This window comes from Ornithorhynchus anatinus, chromosome 1 (assembly GCF_004115215.2).
Source record: "Ornithorhynchus anatinus isolate Pmale09 chromosome 1, mOrnAna1.pri.v4, whole genome shotgun sequence".
In the NCBI taxonomy this organism is placed as follows: domain Eukaryota; kingdom Metazoa; phylum Chordata; class Mammalia; order Monotremata; family Ornithorhynchidae; genus Ornithorhynchus; species Ornithorhynchus anatinus.
The window spans coordinates 138,822,825-138,847,806 of record NC_041728.1 but is presented as its reverse complement, the minus strand read 5'-3'; the positions used below and the strand labels follow the sequence as shown (position 1 = coordinate 138,847,806).

The window sequence follows — 24,982 nt, the reverse complement described above, 5'->3', positions numbered from 1 at the left end:
GTGCACTTGGTCTTGGATTCTCAGCGGGGACAGAGGCTGGTACCTTTTCCCACTGGCTTCAAACTGGGGTTTCATGAGCCATCATGCATTTGTATTTTTAGTAGTCTATTCTCTGGTGACCCTCAGGCTACATGATGATCAGACAGTGGAAGGATGCAGAGGCCAGTCAACTTCACTTGGCCACTATCATTAACACTTGAAATATGTTGTCTTCCGGAGACTGTTTAAATCAAAGTTCTCAGTTTGCATTAACTCTAATCTATGTGTCAGACTGCAAAGACTGTAAACTCACTCCCCCATAGAATGAAATAATGATGATGATATTTTTTAAGTGCTTCTTATGTGCCAAGCACTGTTCTAAACACTGAAGCTTTCTGCCCACCCCTTCTGGAATGTTAGCTTCCCCCTCCCAGACACTGTTAGCTTTCCCTCACCACCCCCAGGGACTGTCAGCTTCCCCCTATGGACTATAAACTCTCCCCCACCCTCCCACTGACAGTGAGCTCTCCCTCTCCATAGACTTTAATCTCTCCCCCTCAGTGGATTATAAATTCCCCCACCCCCTATAAACTGTAAGCTCTTTTCCCCTCCCCACGGACTCTAAGATCTCCCCCGCCCCGTGTATCATAAGATTCCCCCCACCCCATGGATCATAAGATTTCCCCCCCACCATTACCATGGACTGTAAACTCCCCCTGCCATGGAGTATAAATTCTCCTTCCACCTGTAGACTGTAAGCTCTCTTCACCCTTCCACAGCCATAGACTGTAAACTCTTTCTCCCTCATTCACCGTAGACTGTAAATTATTTTCCCCCACCACCGTAGACTATAAGTTCTTCCCCTCCCATGAACTGTAAAATCTCCCCATCATCCGCCCCGTGAACTATAAATTCTCTTCCTTCCACCCCCATGGACTGTTACCCCTCTTCCCCTCCCCATCGACATTCTTCCCCTTCCCCTTTGTCTGTCCCTGCAACTCTCCTGCCCCTCTGCCATAGTTTATAAGTGCTCTTCCCCCCACTGCCTAGTGGACTGTTAGCTCTCTCCCGCATGGACTGTGAACTCTCCCCACCGGCCTCTTGGACTGTAGGCTCTCCCCGCCATGGACTGTACTCTTTGTAGCTAGGGATTGTGTGTACCAACTCCATTGTATTGTATTTTCTTGATTGGTATCGTCCCAGGATCACACTTGGAGAGTTTCTAGTACTCTACCAGTTTCGGCTATGGGAGGGAGAGTCTAGCAGAGGCATAACCTCTGTTACCGATTTGTACATTCCAAGCGCTTAGTACAGTGCTCTGCACATAGTAAGTGCTCAATAAATACTATTGAATGAATGAATGAATAACCATTCCATTCCCAGATTGGGCAGTGGCTAGCAAGTGGAAGGCAATCTGCTATGAGCAAAAGTTCACCTGTGCTGGGCAGCAGAGGCATGAAATAGAGTCAAAGGTGGAGACTCAAGTTTACTGTGCAGAAGAAGTAATGGTAAACCACTTCCATATTTTTACTAAGAAAACTCTAAGAATACACTACTAGATGTTTGCAGATGGAAGCGGGATGTTCTGGGAGAGATGTGTCCACGGAGTCGCTATGGGTCAGAAACGACTTGACAACGTAAGGCAAGACAATCCATGGAGTGCATACTCTGTTTAACTAGTAAAGTACAGTTAAATAGAGCTGGTAGACGTGGTGCATAAGGGAGTCAGGGAGAGCACGAGGGGATTATTCATTCATTCAATAGTATTTATTGAGCGCTTACTATGTGCAGAGCACTGTACTAAGCGCTTGGGATGAACAAATCGGCAACAGATAGAGACAGCCCCTGCCGTTTGACGGGCTTACAGTCTAATTGGGGGAGACGGACAGACAAGAACAATGGCAATAAACAGCGTCAAGGGGAAGAACATCTCGTAAAAACAATGGCAACTAAATAGAATCAAGGCGATGTACAATTCATTAACAAAATAAATAGGGTAACGAAAATATATACAGTTGAGCGGACGAATACAGTGCTGTGGGGATGGGAAGGGAGAGGTGGAGGAGCAGAGGGAAAAGGGGAAAATGAGGCTTTAGCTGCGGAGAGGTAAAGGGGGGATGGCAGAGGGAGTAGAGGGGGAAGAGGGGCTCAGTCTGGGAACGCCTCTTGGAGGAGGTGAGTTTTAAGTAGGGTTTTGAAGAGGGAAAGAGAATCAGTTTGGCGGAGGTGAGGAGGGAGGGCGTTCCGGGACCGTGGGAGGACGTGACCCAGGGGTCGACGGCGGGATGGGCGAGACCGAGGGATGGTGAGGAGGTGGGCGGCAGAGGAGCGGAGCGTGTGGGGTGGGCGGTAGAAAGAGAGAAGGGAGGAGAGGTAGGAAGGGGCAAGGTGATGGAGAGCCTTGAAGCTTAGAGTGAGGAGTTTTTGTTTGGAGCGGAGGTCGATAGGCAACCACTGGAGTTGTTTAAGAAGGGGAGTGACATGCCCAGATCGTTTCTGCGGGAAGATGAGCCGGGCAGCGGAGTGAAGAATAGACCGGAGCGGGGCGAGAGAGGAGGAAGGGAGGTCAGAGAGAAGGCTGACACAGTAGTCTAGCCGGGATATAACGAGAGCCCGTAACAGTAAGATAGCCGTTTGGGTGGAGAGGAAAGGGCGGATCTTGGCGATATTGTAGAGGTGAAACCGGCAGGTCTTGGTAACGGATAGGATGTGTGGGGTGAACGAGAGGGACGAGTCAAGGATGACACCGAGATTGCGGGCCTGAGAGACGGGAAGGATGGTCGTGCCATCCACGGTGATAGAGAAGTCTGGGAGAGGACCGGGTTATGGAGACAGATGTGAGTTGAGTACAGGGTGTGAGGAGTTGGGATTGGAAATTGCAGTGATGGGAAGGTAGGAAAGGGAAGAGGAATGGTGGGAATGGGACAGGATTTGACAACCACAGGAAAGTTATGTGTGCTTTGCCAAGCAGCACTATGCTATTAGGTAACTTTCGACACAAGCCACAGCTATTGGTATGTCATCTTCTGAATGCGTCCCAAGAGCACGGTCATTCCATAAACCCATCTTCTAGACTGTGAGCCTGTTGTGGGAAGGGATTTTCTCTCTTTATTGCTGAATTGTGCTTTCCATATGCAGTGTAGTGCTCTGCACATAGTGAACACTCAATAAATACGATTGAATGAATGAATTAGCATTCAGTCCTTTTTTAGGCTAAATAGTAAGCTCCTTAAGACCAAGTGTCAGGCCTAACATATTCTCCCAAATGTTAGTAGTGCTCTGCACACAGGCACTCAGTAATTGCTCTTGACTGAATGAATAATTGCTGATCCTGAATGAGGAAGGAGCTAGAAGAGAGTTCCTAAAAATTACCAATCTCACCAAACAAAACCAACTCACCAGAAGAATGTGTGAGGCCAACTGAAGCTTGTGGTTCTGCCTCTAGAAATTTCCTATCAAGTCAAAATGTTTCTGTTTTGAAGTCTGTTTCTCTAATTTCTGAATGATTGGATTCACCAGTTAATATTTTTGAGTACAAATCTATGTTCATTTAGTAGTTGTGGTATTTATTAACAGATCACTATGTGTCAGGCACTGTACGAAGCGCTGGTGGGAGTATAAGCAAATCAGGATGGACACAGTCCCTGTTCAACCTCGGGTACACGGTCTTAATTCTCATTTAACAGATGAGTTAACTGTGGCACAAATAAGTGAAGTGACCTTTTAGAGATTATCTTGATCATTTAAAAAAAACTAGTTTTCCAAATAGTTTTAGTCAAGCATTTACTGAACACTTACTATGTGCAGAGAATTTTGAAAAGAACTTGGAAGAATACAACACAACAGTGTTTGTAGTCACGTTCTCTGCCCACAGCAGCTCATGGTCTAGACTATTTTTAAATAAGAGCTTGCCATCCAACTTCACACTAAAGCCTAATCACATGTATCTTATGTTGATGGGCTAATATTCTATCAGCCTGTTTGGACTCTGGGCCCTAGATTCAGGCCAACTAGTGGAATTTATGCTGTCAGGGATTGTGAGTACCCAAGTGATTATATTGTGTAGAAGTACTTAAATATCATTTGGGATATAGAGAGGGGATAAGAGGTTAATCAGGAAAGACCTCCTGGAGGACACGTGATTTCAGAAGGGCTTGGAAGAGGTCAGAGCATTGTTTGGCCATATGAGAATGTGGAGGGATTTCAGACAAGTGGGAGAATGTGAGCAAGAAGCATGAATAAGAATGAAAAGCAGAGTATGCTAGTGGAGAGAGCTTGGACCTAAGAGTCAGAAGGACCTGGGTTTAAATTCTGGCTCTGCCAATTACTTGCTGTGTGACCTTGGGCCAGTCACTTAACTTTTCTGTGCCTCAGTTTCCTCAACTGTAAAATGGGGATACCTGTTCTCTGCCTTACTTAGGCTGTGGACTCCATTTGGGACAAAGACTGTGTCTGACCTAATTAACTTGTACCTACCCCAGTGTTTACAACAGTGCTTGACCCATAATAAGCCCTTAACAAATTTCATTTAAAAAAAAGACTTTGGAGATGGGAGAGATAAATGAGTCTCAGTTGATTAAGTTGATCTGAGAGAAGTGAACTGGGTGTAGTTAGAGAAGAATGGAAACATCAGTTGGAGAAAGCTATCTGAGTGCCTCAAAAAGAAGCATAGCTAAGAGAAGCAGTGTGGCTTAGTGGAAAGAGCCCGGGCTTGGGAGTCAGAGGTCATGGGTTCTAATCCCGGCTCTGCCGCTTGACAGCTGGGTGACTTTGTGCAAGTCACTTAACTTCTCTTTGCCTGAATTACTTCATCTGTAAAATGGGGATTAACTGTGAGCCCCACGTGGGACATTCTGATCATCTTATATCCCCCCGGTGATTAGAACAGTTCTTTGTACATAATAAGCACTTAACAAATACCACCATTATTATTAAGCTTAGGAGTTTTTGCTTGATGCAGAGAGGAAAAGATAGCAGTGGACATTTTTGAGGAGGTGTGGGAAAAATGGCATTGTAGCAAATGACCTGGGCATCAGAATGAACTGCCCTGCTGCAGGGATTCTGGAAGGAGGCTGATGCAATAGTCAGGTTGGGCCAGTTGAACCAGTATGGTGGTGGGTAACATGGAGAGGAAGGGTGGGATAATGGAAACATTGTAAAGGAAGAACTGGTATGGCCTAGTGGAAAGAGCACGGGCCTGGGAGTCAGAGAACCTGGCTTCTAGGCTTGGGCAAGTCACCTTATTTCTTTGTGTCTCAGTTTCCTCAACTGTAAAATGGGGATTAAATGCCTGTTCTCTCTCCTACTCAGACTGTGCAGACAGTGACAGGGGCTGTGTCTGACCTAATTAACTTGTATCTACCCGAGGGCTTAGAACAGTACTTGGCACATAGTAAGCAAGTAAACAAAAAGTAGCCACCATTGTTATTATTATCATTATTATTATTATTATTATGACACGAGAAAGTATGAGATTGGCTGAGAATTAACTTGTACCTACCCTGGCGCTTAGAACAGTGTTCGACACATTATAAAGTACTTAACAAATACCATTGAAAAAACCAATAGGATTCAGGGGCAGATTGAATGTGCATTGGAAGACTCAAGGATAATGCCATTACATTACAGGTTTAAATAAATTATCCATGGGTGGAATAGTTCTCGTTAATTTTATTTGAGGTTCACAGGTTCATGTGAAGCAGCATGGCCTACTCCCGGCTCACCAACGTATCTACTGTGTGACCTTGGGCAAGTCACATCACTTCTCCGTGCCTCAGTTCCGTCCCCTGTATAATGGGGATTAATAGTATGGGACAGGGACTGTGTCCAACCTGACTAACTTGTATTTAACCCAGCATTTAGAACAGTGCTTGGCACATAGTAATAATAATAAATTATTATTATTATTATTAATAATGATGTTGGTATTTGTTAAGGGCTTACTAAGTGCAGAGCACTGTTCTAAGTGCTGGGGTAGATACAGGGTAATCAGTTTGTACCACGTGAGGCTCACAGTTAATCCCCATTTTACAGATGAGGTAACAGGCACAGAGAAGTTAAGTGACTTGCCCACAATCACACAGCTGACAAGTGGGAGAGCCGGTTTCGAACACATGACCTCTGACTCCCAAGCCCAGGCTCTTTCCACTGAGCCATGCTGCTTCTCTAATAATGTTGGTATTTGTTAAGTGCTTACTATGTGCAGAGCACTGTTCTTAGTGCTGGAGGAGATACAGGGTCATTAGGTTGTCCCACATGAGGCTCACAGTTAATCCCCATTTGACAGATGAGGTAACTGAGGCACAGAGAAGTTAAGTGACTTGCCCACAGTCACACAGCTGACAAGTGGCAGAGCCAGGATTCAAACCCATGCCCTCTGACTCCCATGCCCAGCTCTTTCCACTGAGCCACGCTGCTTCTCTGCAGTAGTAAGCACTTACGTATCATGATTATTATTTGTAGTATTATGATTATATGGGGGCAATAATGGTGTTGTCTACTGTTCCGGGAAAGTTAAGTGGAAAACAGGATTTGAGAGAGAAGACAAGTTTAATTTTTGACATGTTGGTCTTTAGCTGCCTACGCAACATCCATATAGGTTTGTCACAGAGGCAAATGTGATATTGGCTGAGAGGAGGAGATTGAGGTCTGGGCTAACAAGGAAGATTGAGGAGTCACCCATATAGAGGAGGTAGTTGAATTCAGAGAAGGGATAAGCTCCCCAAGGGAAGGGGTGTTGATTGAGAAAAGCAGAAGACAGCTCATAACCGTAAGGAATACCCACAGTTATGTAGTGGAAGGTAGAGAAGGATCACAACAGTGGCAAGGAAGGAGAGCCAGTAGAGAGCTGCTTCTGGAAAACTAAGCTTAGATAGTGTTTCCAGAAGGGAGTGGTCCACAGTGTTAAAGGCAAAGGATAGGTCAAGGAGGACTTGATGGAATCCATTAGTTTGTCAAGGAGGACTTTGTCACCTCAGAGAGAGCAGTTTCAGTTGAATGTAGGAGGTGAAAACTGGGTAGCAGAGGGATGGAGGAGAGAAGGGAAGGCATTTGGCTTTTACAGTGTTTGATTAACTCAAATAGGAAATGGGATGAGGGAGATATTACTGTGTTTTAAAGCGGGGAAAGGGGTCAACAGTTGAAGGTGGCATCAGGGAAGGAAGAAGATGGGCCCAAGTGTTTTATTGTTTTTTGAGGTGAAAAGAGATGGCGTCAGTGGCACAGGAGAAGGGAATGCATTTAGAAAGTAGGCAGATCTCTTGGGAGGTGATGGAGAAGGAAGAGAGAGTGGGTGAGGGAATAGGAGGGAAGCTGGGGAGATGAAGGGGAGATTTGGGGGACCTCATGCCTGATGGCCTCAATTTTGTCAAAGTAGGGTCAAGCAGGAGCAAAATGGAGAAGACTGGGAGTTTCAGGAAGGATTTAAAAATCCGTAGGGGTTTGGGGAAGAAAAACAGGCATAAGATTTGACATGTGGAAGCTAGGACAGAGTTACTATCAAGACTGATATGTGTGTGGGGAAGAGTTGTTCTAACTGCACAGGAATTATTTTCTTATTATTAGTAGTAGTAGTAATAATAATACTAATAATGGTACCTGTTAAGCACTTGCTATATGTTTAACACTGTTCTGAGCCCTGGGGTAGATATCAGTTAATCACGTTGAACATAACCTGTGTCCCATATGGGGCTCACAGTCTAAATAGGAGGAGTAGTATTTAATCCCCATTTTACAGATGAGTTAACTGAGGTCCAGAGAAGGTAAGTGGCTTGCCCTAGGTCACACAGAACAGATGTGGCCGAGCCATGAGTAGAATCCAGGTCCTTCTGACTCCCAGGACCTTGCTCTACCCACTAGCCCACTCTTCTTCACATGAATCTGAGCACCTCCCAAAATTAACAAGAACTGTTCCAGCCATGGATATTTTTTTTAAGGTTATGAATCCAAATGCATTGTTTGGAAATTCTTCTGAGAGGAAACATTACCTGGGTAAAGAAAGAATAGCCAAATGTTAGGTTTTCTACAGAAAATTAATAAATCAATCTATGGTATTTATTGAGCTCTTAATCTGTGCAGACCACTATACTAAGTGCTTGGGAGAGTTCAGAACAGTAAGCAGACCCAATCCCCACCTTCAAGGAGCAAATGTAGTAGATATTGACAATGAATAAAAACAGTACTTGAATTTGGCAGCAAGTGAAATGTGTAAACTTAAAAAAAAAAAAACCCTCTTTTTTTTCCTCCCACTAGGAAAATTCTGAGAATTCTGAAAATCCATGGATTCAAGTACCAGCAGAAATTTGGAGAACACTCTGAACACAATTGATTCTGATAAACTTTCCCCAAAGACTACACTGGATAATCCACCTGATATCCTGGAAATGTCATGTAAAACTAAAACAAAACATGAAGGGAAACGGGTGGAAATTATATGTGAAAGAATAAAAAGGTCCAAGAATATTAAAGAAAAAGAAAGCCATGATTTAGACGAAGCGGCCTTTAAAAGAAAATCAGAAAATGAAAGAAAATCAGCTGGGAAAAAAGAGGCAAGAATATTGGAGCTTGATGAACCGTTAATCACTTTGCCTTTACCTCACATTCCCTTGAAGACGGTTATGGATGTGGAAGTAAAGTTGGTCTACATTGATGAGGAAGATGTTACATATGAGTTTGTGGAATCCCAAACGTCTAGCAGCACACAGTCAACTTGTCGAGCTGCTGAAATAGTGTGCTCTGTGAGTGCACCTAATTTCAGCTTTCTGCCTCAGATTGACAAATGGCTTCAAGTAACCTTAAAGGATGCCAGTTCTTGCTATAGACAGAAGAAGTATGCATTAGCAGCAGGACAGTTCAGAACGGCGCTTGAGGTATGAGATTAAAAATATAGATAAACGATGAGCTGCTGGGAAATGGAAGACTACGCTGAGTAATTCTTTCACGCCATAATGAGCTATGGTTACGAAGTTCAAATATCTAATGTCATAACATTGTGTGGTGAATTGTGTGTTTGCACACACATGCGTGCATATACATTCCCCCAATATGAAGATATACTTCTTCAAATTTGGCAAAGTAAAACCTTCAGCAGTTTCTCCTGATAGAGAAAGAACCCTAAGGTATTTTTGCCAATGAAAGAACTACAGAATGTATGGAAAAATATGTACTTAAATACAACTGGATCTGTTTCAGTTTGAGGGCAAAGGTCAGAGGCATCTAGCTAGAGGAAAGATTAATGGGTAAATTCTTTCCTTTTGCAGTAAGCACCAGCAAATCTTTATACATGCCAAAATATACAAATTGAGGTAACTTTACCTCACACTACAGCTTCCTTCATGCTTATTTGTGGGTACAAAATTGAAAGAGTAAATTATTAATTTCATAGTTTCCTGAATATGGAGTAGCTAACTGGTTGTTTCTCGTGTTTAGGAGTTAGCTGTTCCAGATAACTATATAAAAGCCTATAAATAGTAATGGAGTCAAAACCATGACTACCAAAGAGCTTCCTTTATGAGTGCTTGATAGGAGATGATGTACAGGTCAAAGAATACTCACATACTGCATCTACTTCATTCTCTTTGATCTACTGGAGAGTTCTAGGAAATGTTATGTTTGGAATTGGGTTCAGTTCTGGGCAGTAAGAAAAGTTTGGGTTTTTCAGAGCAGTGATGACATGGGAAAAGAGAAAAATGTGACCATTTTAGAATGAAAAGTACTCTGTAAGGTGTAAGTTAAGACCATCTCTGAGATAAGTACAAAAGTACTCCTAACTGAAAGGGAAAATGTTTCATTTCTAGTGTAACTTATTGTTAGAAATTGCAACATTACACTTCCAAATTAAATCTGTTACTGTTGAATAGTTGATTGGAAAGGGAATCTAATTAATAACTATTAATTTATAGTGTGCTGCTGAAGTCATGCTTCCTAATTACAATAGTAAAAATTTTGGTAATAAGTTTTCAAAGCTTTTGTCATATACTTCTGTAAAATCAGTATAGCTGGGGAAGGCAGTTAAACCATCTTTTTTATCTGGCTCAATCTTTATTTTCACCTCACAGCACAAAATTTCCTAGGAGCAAATTACATTTCTCTTTTCTTTTTTTTTTTTGAGTGAAGAATGGACCCTAAAACCTGAAATATGTAGAGAAAACAGCTCTACCAGATCTCATGTAGCATGTCATATAGCTTTTTCAATTCAAGTAGGTAGTGTTTAAAACTGTCCCTACCCATGAACGAGCAGTTCCTAAAAAAATGAATATTAATTATCTATATTTTATTGTATTGATTATCTTACTCTTCCATAATGTAGAATTCTCCTCAAGTTTGCAGGATGGCACTACCGATGTTGAGTTTGATATTATTAATCATATTTTTTGAGTGCTTACTGTGTACAAATCACTGTACTAAGTGTTTTAGAGAGTACAATATAACATCAGACACATTCCCTGCCCACAACAAGCTCACAGTCTAGAGGTGGAGACAGACATTAATATAAATAAAAAATAACTAAATAGGTAAATAAATTACAGATATGTACATATGTGCTCTGGAGAAGGGAGGGAGGATGAATGAAGGAGCAAGTACCAGAGGCGCAGCAGGGAGTGGGAAAAGAGGAGAGGTGGTCTCAGGGAAACTACCTAAAGGAGATGTGCCTTCAGTAAGGCTTTGAAGTGGGGGAGAGCAATTATCTGATGATATGAGGAGGGAGGGCATTCCAGGCCAGAGGCAGGATTGGGAGAGAGGTCAGCAGTGAGATAAGATGAGATCGACTTTGTATATCTGAGTGAGGTGTGCCCTGATAATCACTGTCTTCCTGAAAATAGAGGTCCTTATCTGGCCTCTTGCCACTCTGGGTGAGCATTTCTCAGTCAACCAGTAAACCCACATATTCAATCAGTCACCAAATCCATTCTACCTTCACAACACTGCTAAAATCTGCTCTTTCCTCTCCATTCAAACTGCCACTATACTGATCCAAGCACTTGTATGATAACTCGACTTCTGCATCAGCCTCCTCACTGACCTTCCTGTCTCCTGTTTCTTCCCACTACTGTCCATTATTCACTATGCAGCTCACATCATTTTTCTAAAAAAAAATAATTCAGTCCACATTGCCCTACTCCTCAAGAACCTCCAGTGGCTTCCTGTCCACCTCCATACCATAAAGAAGCAGCATATGAAGCAGCACTTCTATCTACCCCAGAGTTTAGAACAGTGCTTGGCACATAGTAAGCGCTTAACAAATAACATAATTATTATATCAAACAGAAACTCCTTACTATTAACTTTAAGGCAGTGAATCAGCTCTCCCCTTATCTTACCTCATTGTTTTCCTATGGTAATTGTATGCAAACTTCATTCCTTTAAACATCAATTTATTCACTGTACCTTAATCTCCTCTTTCTTACTGCTGATCCCGATCCTTCATCCTCTCATTGGCCTGAAACTCCCTACCTCTTCATATGTAACAGACCATCACACTTTCTACCTTCAAAGCTTTACCAAAATCACAACCCCTCCAACAGGCCTTGCCTGATTAAGCCATTTTTTCCCTTACTCCCTTTTCCATCTGTACCACCTATGCACTTGAATCTGTACCCTTTAGCACTTGATATTCACCCCACCCTCAGTCCAATAGCACATATATATATATACATATATATATATCCATTATTTATTTACATTAATGCCTGTCTTTCCCTCTAGACTGTGTGCTCCTTGTGGGCAGGGAACATGTCTATGAGTTTTACTGTACTGTACTTACACAAGCTCTAAGTACAAAGGTCTGCACACTGTAAGCACTCAGTAGATACCATTAACTGATCAACTGCATAACCACTGAGATTAAAAAAATAGGAAGGTATTAGCAACTTCCTTAGATACATCACAATTAAGCCAAAGTAGACTAATCATTAATAAAATAGTTTAATAAGTGATCTTACAGCCCTGGCTTGATAGAATTAGCTGGTTTATTTGACTATTCATAAAAACAGCTGACTAGATTGTATACAGAGCATTTGAAATTGTGGTTACTAATGGAAAACATACTAACTTCAAACTTAATTTTCATTTTATTTGGTGAATGCTGATATAATCAGTATTATTCTATTTACTGTGATTAAAGGTTATTTTCAGCTCAACTTTTTCCACCCAAATCATTTTTGATATGCACTTTACAATTATTCAGAAGGGTGGTTAATAAATGTGACACTCATTTAGGAGACAGGAATCTATTATCTAAAAAGTCTAAATTTGAGCAATTTGAAAAGGATGGAATTTTTTAGTTTTGAAAGTCTTATTACAGTAATCCTCTCATCTTCATTAAAAAAGCAAACAGTTGTAATGAGTGTTACTATTAAAATTAAGAAATAGAATAATAATGAAAAAAGTCCATCAGAGGGTAGTCCTGTGCACAATTCAACTGAGTGTGTGTTTCTACAATATGAATCTATCACATGAGTAAGATAAAATCCTCCTAAATTAAAAAAAAAAAGCCTCTAAATCCTCAAGACCTACTGAGTTGTTTTTTTGGTGAGCTATTTCATTTCCATGAGGCCATTATACTCACCTCTCAAATAGGATTAAAGAAAATGTTAGAATATTTTTATATTCCAATTTTCCTTTGGAGATTAGCCATTATCTAACTTTTAGCAGGCTGATGTTCTGCTGCATTGCAAAATATGTCAGGCAAACTGTGTTCATTCGATCATATTTATTAAGTATTTCTTGTGTGCAGAGCACTGTACTAAGCACTTGGGAAAGTACCATTCAACAATAAAGAGTACCAATCTCTGCCCACAATGAGCTCATAGTCTAGAGTGGGGGAGACAGACATCAATACAAATAAATAAAATTACAGATATGTATATAAGGGTGGGGCTGGGAGGGGGTTAAGAGCAAAGGGAGCAAGTCAGGGCAATGCCAAAGGGAGTGGGAGATGAGGAAAAGTGGGGCTTAGTCTGGGAAGATGTCCTGGAGGAGATATGCCTTCAGTAAGACTTTGAAGGGAGAGGAAGAATAATTAATTGTTTGGTGGATTTGAGGAGGGAGAGTGTTCCAGGCCAGGGGAAGGCATGGGCCAGGGGTCGGCAGTGAGACAGGCAATAATAATGAGGCACAGTGAGAAGGTTAGCCCCAGAGGAGTGAAGTTAGCCCCAGAGGAGTGAAGTGTGCAGGCTGGGTTGTAGAAGGAGAGAAGTGAGCTGAGGTAGGATGGGGCAAGGTGTTGGACTGCTTTAAAGCCAATAGTGAGGAGTTTTTTGTAATGGAGGTGGTTAGGCATCCACTAAAGGTTTTTGAGGAGGCAGGTGACATGTCCTGAACATTCCTATAGAAGGATGATTTGGGCAGCAGAGTGAAGTATGGACTGGAGTGGGGAGAGGCAGGAGGTTGGGAGGTCAGAAAGGAGGCTGATGCAGTAATATAGGCAGGTTAGGATGAGTGACTGTATTACCATGCAGATGGATGGAGAGAAATGGGAGGATTTTAGTGATGTTCTGAAGGTGGGACTTACAGGATTTGGTGAAAGATTGAATATGTGGTGTGAATGAGAGAGTGGAGTCAAAGATAACACTAAAGTTACAGGTTTGTGAGTCAGGAAGTATTTACCTTGGATGGGAATGAGAGAGACATTTTCAGTAATCCACATCCCCACTTTGAAATGCTGACTTTTACATTAAGTGTAGCTTTTTTCCCCGACAGCTTTTTGGGTAAACTCATCAGAGGTAACAGGGAAAATGATCAGAAGGGGGAATAAAAGGAGTGGTGGGCAGGGAGAGGGGAGATTTGGAAATGGGGAGGATAAAGTGTCAAGGGAGAGAAGGAAAAATAAGAAAGCTTCTCACTTTCCATCCTAGGGTAATGAATACCACCCACAGTGTAGCCATAATAATAATGATTATGGAATTTAAGCACTTATTTTATACCAGTCACTATACTAAGCATTGGGGTAGATGCAAGATAAATCAGACACAGTCTCCGGCTTCAACTATCAAATCTATGTGGATGACACCCAAATCTATATCTCCTCCCCTGTTCTCTCTTCCTCCCTCTAGGCTCATATCTTCTTCAGGACATCTCCACCTGGATTTTTCCTCCTGACACCTAAAACTCAACATGCCCAAGACTGAGATCCTTTTCTTCCCTTCCAAATCCTGTCCTCAACCTGACTTTCCTGTCACTGCAGACAACACAACCATCCTTCCCATCTCAACCTTGGTGTCATCCTTGACTCTGCTATCTTATTCACCCCGCATATCCCATCCATCACCAAAGCCTGCCCCTCTCACCTTCACAACATTGCCGAGGTCTGCCTATTCCTCTCCATCCAAACCACTACCATGTTAGCATAATCACTCACCCTATCCTGACCGGATTACTGCCTCAGCCTCCTTTCTGACCTACCAACCTCCTGTTTCTCCCCAGTTCAGTCCATACTTCCCACTTCATACTTCAAGACTGTAAGCCCATTATGGGAAGGGATGGTCACTATTGCTGAACTGCACTTTCCAAGTGATTACTATAGTGGTCTGCACACAGTAAGTGCTCAATAAATACAATTGAATGAATGAATGAATGAATGTGGGGCCCTCAGTCTCAGTGGGAAGGAGAGCAGGTATTTAATTCCCATTTTGCCGATGAGGAAACTGATTCAGAGTGAAGTTACTTGCCCAAAGACACACAGCAGGCAGATGGCAGAACCAGAATGGGAACCCAGACCCTGTGACTTCACGGTCCATATGCTCCTTCCACTAGGTCATATTGCTTCTCTAAGACAGCTTTTCCGGGGGTGAGCTAGTCTAGATTCTCTCCAAGGTGGTGGCAACCGTCTCAGATCCACTGGTCCAGATGAAGAGGATTCCCAGCTCAATTTCTGCTTGGTGAATATACTGATTAAGTAATTAATTGTGGCATTTGTTAAGCCCTGTATTCTGCACTGAGGTAGGTGAAAGATAATCCCAGGTCTTCTACCCAGTTCCTGTCATTCATTCATTCATTCATTCACTCAATTGTATTTACTGAGTACTTACTGTGTGCAGAGCACTGTACTAAGTGCTTGGAAAGTACAATTCAGCATTAAAGCGAGACAGTCCTTGCCCACACTGGGTTTACTGTCCCACGTGGGGCTCACAGCCTTGATCCCCATTTTACAGATGAGGTTACCGAGGCACAGAGAAGCTAAGTGACTTGCCCAAAGTCACACAGCTGACAAGTGGTGGAGCTGGAATTAGAACCCAGGTTTTCTAGCTCCCAAGATCAGACTCTTTCCATTAGGGCACAGTGCTTTCCACTGGCCACACTCCTCCCTGCTGCTCACCAGCTGTTGGTGATGGTGGCTTTAGTCAGTGCCTTCTGGGCCACGTACTCTTCTTCTCCTCTCCTCCTTCCTTCCCCAGCTCCTCCAAAGGCAAGAAAATATGGGCTAACGTGGGAAGGCACTGCTCTTTTACAGCAGCCTGCTTAAAGGGTGAGATAAATCTGTATCTGGCCCATTATTTTTTCTTTTTTTAATTTCAGTAACTGTTTCTTGGGTTTTTTTTTTTAATTTAAATGTCCTCAAAAAAAAAATCCTCTGGGCAAGGAATATGTCATCTCATTGTTCTTTATTTCCCAAGGAAATGGGTGCTACTGCTATTACTATTGAATGGGCATTGATTAGAACTGTAAATTTGGGGCTTGTGGTTGCCTTCTCTCTGCCCCAAAGAACTGGGTTGATTTGAAAGATGCAAACTCTATTTCTGGTTAGCCCAATGGACCAGGACTTAATAGTCCCTTGTTGGACTCTAAAGCCACCCGGTCTCTTGGTCCAGAGAAGGGATTTCACCTTACATATCTCTCTTTCATTAAAAACCTATCATGGACTGTTTCTCTCCCAAAAGCCTGTCCAAAATTCATCCCCCATTCATAATGAAAAAGTAGATCCCTCTTTATCTCTGTGTCTCTTTTCCTCTTTGTGAATCTCTTTCTTCCTCTCTCTTTCTGCCACTTTTTCTTTGTTATTTTTCCCTAACCCTGTATCTGTATCTCTAGCCTTTTGTATTTGCTGTCATTTTGGCTCCCCTCCAGGTGTTATGTGCCCCTTGTTGCTTTAGAAAATAAGACCTCTATAAATCTATAATTAACTAGCAATTATCATATATAAGGGGAAATCCTAAATGAATCAATCAACTGTATTTATTGAGGACTTACTGCATGTGGAGTACTGTACTGAACTGAGATATGTGTTTGCCATGTGCCAAGCATTACACTAAAAGGACTGGGAAATAGTCAAGATAATCAGGTTGCGCACTGGACCTGTCCAAAATGGGGCTCACAGTCTAAATGGGAGGGATAACAATTTTTTCCTCAGTTAACTCATCTGAAAATGGGGATTAAAAAGTTGTGAAGTGATTTACCCAAGGTCACCCAGCACAAGCACTGGAACAGGGAAGAAAGAGAGTGAAACAAATATAAAGTCCTGAAGGCAACAACATATGTCATTTTGAACTTCTAAGGAAGATTTTGTGTACCCCTTCCAAAACAATAAAAAATAATTTTTTACCCATGAGAACACTCGTACTCATGCTAGCTTCATCTGTAATATCCAGTTGTTTTTTAAAGAAGACATCTTAGATTAACAAATTTTTGTTGACTGATTTATTGAGTGTCCTTTTAGTTTTATTATATTATCTCTGAGTACCTAGAACAGTGCTCTAGGCTTCAGATGAGGGCTTTAATACTGAGAAGGGATGCAGTTTGGTGGGTATATGTGAGCAGAGAGTTCCAAGCAGGAGGAAAGATGTAAATTTGAGACAGAGGTAGGATTACCATAAGCACTGAACAATTAGAAGATTTGCTATGAAGGAGCAAAGAGTACAAGGGAGTAGAATAAAAGCTAGGATTTCATAGCTAACCTTGAAGCAAACTTAAAAGAGAAAGCTTGTAAATATAAGAAGCAGTGTTGCCTAGTGGAAAGAGCACAAGCATGAGAGTCAGAGCCCTGGGTTGTCTCTTAACTTTTCTGTACCTTAATTGCCTCATAAGTAAAATGGCTATTAAATCATCCACACTCTGATTTATGAGCCCTATTTGGGAAACGGACTGTGTCTGATCTGAATATCTTGTATCTACCCCAATACTTACAACAGTGCTCAAAACACAATATGAACTTAACAAATAACCTAAAAAAAACCTTAAAGGTTTATTCTACTTAGAAAGTTGCCAAAGTTAAAGATCCTGATAGAGGCCCACATGACCATTTATAATTTCACAGTGTTATTAGGAGCTAAAGCAGATAAATGTCAGCATCAGAACATCCAAAGCACTCTCTTGTAAATGTGGGGGTGAGGATTCATTTACCCTGTTAATTATGCATATGACGACCAATTTTCAACTGCTTCCAGATGACAGTTCCATTTGATGATGGAGTGTCCCAATGAGGAACGGTGGATGAGTCGTTAGGAAGCTCTCACCCACACAGATTTGGGAAGTAATAGTTAACGATTATTTAAGTTCTTATTTAGTTTTGAACTCAGAAAATACTTATTAGCTTTTTGGGACTGAATGTTTTCTTTGCATAATTCTGGTAATTTTCCCATCAAATTGAAAGGAATTATTTCCCTTTTTAATTAACAAAATTCATCAATTCTTAACATTAGTCGTCCAGTGTCTACTGACATTATTCAGACCTTTAAAGATGAAGAGTAAAGGCCCCAAATGTGAATTATGGACTCATTTTTTTTTTGCTAATGGCACTGATGTGATTATAATACGTGAGGTAGTAATGAGGAAATATTTATCTCAACCGGAAAGGTATATATTGTTATCAAATTACTCATAGCTCAATAGCTTGAGAAATGGCATAGCTTAGTGGAAAGAGCATGGACATGGGTTCTAAAGCTGGTAGATGTAACCTTGAGCAAGTCACTTTTAACTTCCCTGTGCCTCAGTTTCCCCATCTAGAATATGGGGATTAATACTTGCTCTTCCTCCTACTTTGACTGTGAGCCCCATCAAGGCCAGCAACTGTCCAAACTGATTAGTAGAACTAAGAACCCCAGAGCTTAGTGTAATGCTTGGAACTTAGGTGCTTAAATAACAACATAGTTATTATTGTTTCTTTGTTTAAGTTTCTACAGAGAGGGATTGTAAAAATCAACAGATACTAGTTTTGTTTTGTTTTTTATTCCTTGAGGGCAAGGATTGTTCTATTAACCCAATTGAACCCTCTCAAGTGATTAGTACAGTGTTCTGAACAGAGTGTTTACTCAATAGGTACTATTGATTTACTGAAACTATACTGCAAGAGGATAGCCACTGTTTTGGCAGGACACTAGGAACATCAATAACTTAAAAATGGATATTGCAACTTTCGGTGGAACTAGAGAAGCAATGCTGATATGGGTTAGAAATGACCAAAAGGCAGATTTCAAATGGATTGATTCATCCAAGGCATGGCATAAATGGAGAATAGTGGAATGTTTTCTGAATTTCACCAAATTTGACACTCATGGCCTCTTTTTTAAATCCCCCAATTAATGGATGTATACCTTTTCTTCCATAGCTCTAGATACTTTGACTTTTTTTCCCATTGTGCATTTATTTTGCATAATAGCCATGTGGCCTAGTGGATGGAGCTTGGGCATGGGAGTCAGAAGGACCTGGGTTCTAGTCCCAGACCTGCCCCAGTCTGCTGTTTGACCTTGGGTGAGTCACTTAACTTCTCTGGGCCTCAGTTTCCTCATCTGTAAAATGGAGATTAAGATTTTGGGGATTAATTTATATCTACCCCAGTGCTTAGAACAGTGCCTGGTACATGGTAAGCTCTTAATTAAAGCCATAAAAAATTTCCAGTATTCATTCATTCATTCATTCAATAGTATTTATTGAGCGCTTACTATGTGCAGAGCACTGTACTAAGCGCTTGGGATGAACAAGTCGGCAACAGATAGAGACAGTCCCTGCTGTTTGACGGGCTTACAGTCTAATCGGGGGAGATGGACAGACAAGAACAATGGCAATAAATAGAGTCAAGGGGAAGAACATCTCGTGAAAACAATGGCAACTAAATAAAATCAAGGTGATGTACAATTCATTAACAAAATAAATAGGGTAATGGAAATATATACAGTTGAGCGGACGAGTACAGTGCTGTGGGGATGGGAAGGGAGAGGTGGAGGAGCAGAGGGAAAAGGGGAAAAAGAGGGTTTAGCTGCGGAGAGGTAAAGGGGGGGGTGGCAGAGGGAGTAGAGGGAGAAGAGGAGCTCAGTCTGGGAAGGCCTCTTGGAGGAGGTGAGTTTTAAGTAGGGTTTTGAAGAGGGGAAGAGAATTAGTTTGGCAGAGGTGAGGAGGGAGGGCGTTCCGGGACCGCGGGAGGACATGGCCCAGGGGTCGACGGCGGGATAGGCGACACCGAGGGACGGTGAGGAGGTGGGCGGCAGAGGAGCGGAGCGTGCAGGGTGGAGTAATAGCATAGTAACTCTTCTGAGTCTTGGTAATAAAGGACAGTGAATTTTCTATACCTTTCTGCCTTTTAAAGTTACTTTCAGAAATTTAGATAATATATTTTCAATCCCCTTTAAGCTTCAAAATATTTTCATTTTTTAAGGAATTCAAAATGGAGAGAGACCTGTAGGGGATTTATTTTGAAATTATTTACTTATATAAATGATTACCAAAGTATAGAAGAAAATATTATTTAACATTGTAACATAATATAAATTATTAAGGCTATAATGAACCACATTGCTAGAATCCAAGTGCAAAATTAATTTAGTTTGTAAAGGGCAAATGATAGTGATTCTGAGTACAACAAAGAACCTGTGATTAGTCTTTTCTTGTCTTATACTGTCGAGTCTTCTCTGACCCATAGCAACTCCATGAACACATCTCTCCCAGAATGCCCAACTCCATCTGCAATTGTTCTGGTAGTCTGTCCCCAGATTTTTCTTGGTAAAACTATGGAAGTGGTTTACCGTTGCCTTCTTCCGCACAGTAAACTTGAGTTTCTGCCCTCAACTCTCTCTGATGTCACTGCTGCCCAGCACAGGTGAGTTTTGACTTGTAACAGATTCCCTTCCACTCATTAGTCACTGCCCAAACTAGGAATGAAGTGGGTAGACCTCTGCTTGTGTGTGTTTCCCACAGCAGAGACTGGTAGAGTACTGGAACCTCTCCAGGTGTGATCCTGAGAGGGGTCTGATGTTTTAGGCAAACATAAAAAATTGAAAGTCATATACAAAAACACTTTTTAATGTTTCTTCTCCCAAAAAAGCCATCACCACTTCCTTGACTCCAAATTCATGACCCATTTCAACTATCTTATTTACTTATTCATTTAAGCACTTACTATGTTCCAGGAGCTAGGGTTGATTCAAGATAATCACTTTGGACTCATTCATTCATTCAATCATATTTATTGAGTGCTTACTGTGTGCAGGGCACTGTAGCTTAGAATGTACAACTTGGCAGCAGAGAGAGACAATCCCTGCCCAACAACAGGATTGCAATCTAAAAAGGGGAGACAGATAACAAAACAAAACAAGTAGTCAGGCATCAATACCATCAAAACAGATAAACAGAATCATAGGTATATCTACATCATTAATAAAATAGAGTAATAGTATATACTAATAGAAAGAAGTCCTCCGGGGAGGGAAAGAACATCCAAATCCTCCTCCCCTGTTCTCTCCCCCTCCCCCCAGGCTCATATCTCCACCTGCCTCCAGGATGTCTCCACCTGGATGTCTGCCCGCATCCTAAAACCCAACATGTCTAAAACTAAGCTCCTTAACTTCCCTCCCAAACCCTGTCCTCTCCCTGACTTCCCTATCACTGTGGACGGTACGACCATCCTACCCATCTCTCAAGCCCGCAACCTTGGTGTCATCTTTGACTCTGCTCTCTCATTCACCACCACACATCCAATCTGTCACCAAAACCTGCCAGTCTCACCTTCACAATATTGCCAAGATCCGCCCTTTCCTCTCCATCCAAACTGACCTTGCTGGTACAAGCTCTCATAATATCCTGACTGGATTGTTGTGTTAGCTTCCTCTCTGACCTTCCTCCTGTCTCTCCCCACTCCAGTCTATTCTTCATTCTGCTGACTGGATCATCTTCCTACAGAAATGCTCTGGGCATGTCACTACCCTCCTCAAAAACCTCCAGGATTGCCTGTCAACCTTCACATGAAACAAAAACTCCTCACTTTTGGCTTCAAAGCTCTCCATCCCCTTGGCCCCCTCCTACCTCACCTCCCTTCTCTCTTTCTACTGCCCACCCAGTACACCCAGCTTCTCTGCCACTCACCTCCTCACCGTCACCCTTTCGCACCTATGCCGCCATTGACCCCTGGCCCACATCCTACTGCTGTCCTGAATGCCCTCCCTCCTCACATCTGCCAAACTAACTCTCTTCCTCTCTTCATTGCCCTACTGAGAGCTCACCTCCTCCAGGAGGTCTTCCCAGACTGAGCCCCCCCTTCTCTCTGCTCCTCTTCCCCTCCCCTTCCCCCCATCTCCCACCCTCTGCTCTTTCCCCATCTCCCCCTCAGCATTTTGCTTGTTTGATATTATTTATTACCCTATTTATTTTGTTAATGCGGTGTATATCTCCATGATTCCATTTATCTTGATGATGTTGTCTTGTTTTGTTTTGTTCTGTTTTGCTATGCTGTCTGTCTCCCCTCCTTAGACTATGAGCCCATTATTGAACAGGGATTGTCTCTGTTGCCTAATTGTATATTCCAAGGGCTTAGTACAGTGCCCTGCACATAGTAAGCACTCAATAAATACTATCAATAATAATAATAAAGGTAGAGCAGAGGGAGGAAGTAGGAGGAATGAGGAAGAGAGGAGGGGCAGAGAGAAAGGGAGGGCTCAGTCTGGGAAGGCTTCCAGAGGAGGTGAACTCTCAGTCCTTGTCTTGCTTGTAGCTCACAGTCTAAAGGTAAGGAGAACAGTTATTTTATTCCTATTTTATATATGAGGCAACTGAGGCCAGAGAAGTGACTTACCCAATGTAATACACAGACAAGATGCAGAGCTGAGATCAGAATCCAGTTCTCCTGGCTTCCAGGTCTGTGCTCTTTCCATTAGGCCATCTAAACTGTAAGCTTGTTCTGGGCAGGGAATGTGTCTGTTGTTTTATTGTACTTTCCCAAGCACTTAGTACAGTGCTCTGAACATAGTAAGAGCTCAGTAAATAGGACTGAATGATAGATATGACAGAAACATTCAATATGGAGTTTGGGTTTTTTTTTTTATTTTTTGAATGATATTTGTTAAACTCTCACTGTGTGCCAAGTTCAGTACTAAGCACTGGGGAAGATACACGTAATTAGGTTTTGGACACAGTATATGTCCTATGTGGGTCTCACAGTAATAACCCTCATTTTACAGATGAGGTAACTAAATCACAGAGACGTTAAGTGATTTGCCCAAGGTCACTCAGCAGACAAGTAGTGGAAAGGGGATTCGAGCCCAGGTCTTTATGATTCCTAAACCTGTGCTCTATCCACTAGGCCATGCTCAATAAATTAAATTGATTGATTACTCAAAAATTACACGGGAAGAAATCTTCAGGCATTTCCTCCTGTCTTCAGGACATCTCTCCCCAACAGCTAAAACTTAACACATTCAAAATAGAACTCCTCAACTTCCCACCCAAACTCTCTCCTGCCCCTGACTTTGCCCTTCTCTGTAAACAGCATCACCAACGAGCCAGTCTCACAAACACAGAGTCTTGGCATTATCCTTTACTAATCCCTCTCATTCAACCCACATATTCATTTAATCATCAAATCCAGTTAGTTCTACCTTCACAAAATCCCTAAAATTTGTTCCTACTTAAACTGCAAACCCCATGTAGGACCTGATTATCTTGTATCTCTCCCATCACTTAATACAGTACTTGCCACGTAGTAGCATTGTATGGCCGAATGGAAAGAGCATGGCCCTGGTACTCAGAGGCTATGGGTTCTAATTCTGGCTCGGCAACATATCTGCTGTGTGACCTTGGGCAAATCAATTCACCTCTCTGTGCCTCAGTTACCTCATTTGTAAAGTTGGGATTAAAATTGTGAGCCCCATGTGGAACAAGGACTGTGTACAACTTGATTAGTTTGTACCTACCCTAGCCATTAGAACAGTGCTTGGCACAAGGTAAAGCCCTTACAAATACCACAGTTATTAGTAGTAGTAGTAGTAGAAATAGTAATGGTATGTATTGGTAATAGTAATGGTAATCCAAACTGATACCACACTAGTCCAAGCACTTATTCTCTCCCACCTCAATTTCTGCATCAGTCTTCATCAGTTAATTGGGCAAGTCACTTAACTTCTCTGTGCCTCAGTTCCCTCATCTGTAAAATGGGGATTAACTGTGAGCCTCATGTGGGACAACCTGATTTCCCTGTATCTACCCCAGTGCTTAGGACACTGCCCTTCACATAGTAAGCGCTTAACAAAACCAACATTATTATTATTATGTCACCCGTCATATCCCTCTGCTCCCCAACTTCCTCTCTTTCTCTCCCAAGCTAATCTTCTAACTATACCTCTCTCTCAACCTTCCTGCCTCCATTCCCTCACCCATGTTGTCCCCGACATCTTGGAATTTCCTCCCTAGCCCAACAAAATAAGAATAAAAATTATGGTATTTTTTAAATGCCTACTATGTGCCAGGCAATGTAGTAAGCACTGGGGTGGGTACAAGCAAAATTGTGTTGGACACAGTCCCTGTCCCACATAGGGCTCACAAATCTCAATCCCCATTTTACAGTTGAGGTAACTGAGGCACAGAAAAGTGAAGTGACTTGCCCAAGGTCACACAGCAGACAAGTAGCAGAGCTGGAATTAGACCTGACAACCTTCTGACTTCCACTCCCGTGCTCTATCCACTACGCCCTGCTGCTTCTCTATCATCCAGATGGCTACTCTCCCCGTCTTTAAATCCCTCTTAAAATATCCCACCATCTCTAATGAGCCTTCCTGGATTAATTCTCTGTTTCTGAGTCACGTCGGCCCAGCAATCACTTCTGGCATTTACGTATTTTCTCTGTGTCCTTCCTCTGCACTTATGCATATTTTAATCATCACTGTCAATGGTGTTTGCTGAGCACTTGTGTGTGCAGAGCTCTGTACTTGGAGCTTGGGAAAGTACAATACAACTAAGTTGGTAGACACGTTCCCTGCCTGTAACAAGTTTACAATCTCAATTATTTACTCTGATTTCTGTGTAAATATGCTTACAGTCTCAACCGTTTACTCTGAAAATATGGTTGAACTTCTCTCCCCTGATAAAATGTAAGGAGATTGAGGGCAGGGAACATGTTTTGTGCTACGGTTGTATTTTGCCAAGTTGCTCAATTAATTCCACCACTACTACTTTTTCCACAAACTACATTTTTTAATATATTATAAGTAGTTATAATAGTTATTATAATAGTTGCTATAAATTCCAGGGAAAGGTGTACTGCTATACCTTGTTGTTCAGTCCTGTGGATATTTTTGAAAGAAATGCATTTTTTTTTTCACTGGATAAGTAAAAAATGTACACTAAAACACTTTTGCAGACAGCCACTTATCTGTCAAATAATGGCATAATTACAGACAAGATGACAGCTCATTACTCTGAATGTACCTCAAACTAGAAATAGACTTATAACCTTAGGGCTCAGTCAATCAAGCAGTGGTGTTTATTGAGCTCTTAGAGTGTGTTGAGCCTGTACTAAGCACTTGGGAAAGTACAAGAAAATAGAATTGGTAGACATGATCCCTGCCCATTAGGAGCTTACATTCTAGAAAGGAAAAGAGACAATAAAATAAAGGACAAATAGGGGAAAAGCAGAGTATAAGATTATTTGGAAAGCCATGTGGCTTAGTGCAGGGATATAGCGTGTCTTAGTGGAAAGAGCATGGACTCGGATTCAAAGGTTGTGGGTTCTAATCCCTCCTCCACCACTTGTCTGCTCTGTGACCTTGGGCAAGTCCTTTTACTTCTTTGTGTTTCAGTTATCTCATCTGTG

General features: G+C 41.9%; 1 protein-coding gene across 2 annotated transcripts in view; it reads left to right on the top strand.

Moving 5' to 3' along the window:
- Positions 1–24,982, top strand: part of SPATA16 (spermatogenesis associated 16) — a 221,093-nt gene that overhangs the window by 30,322 nt on the left and 165,789 nt on the right. For both annotated transcript variants that reach the window (XM_029046862.2, XM_029046814.2), the window contains exon 2: positions 8,230–8,846. In XM_029046862.2, coding sequence (XP_028902695.1) covers positions 8,256–8,846 — 591 coding nt within the window. In that variant the 5' untranslated portion in view covers positions 8,230–8,255. The remainder of the gene's footprint in view (positions 1–8,229; positions 8,847–24,982) is intronic.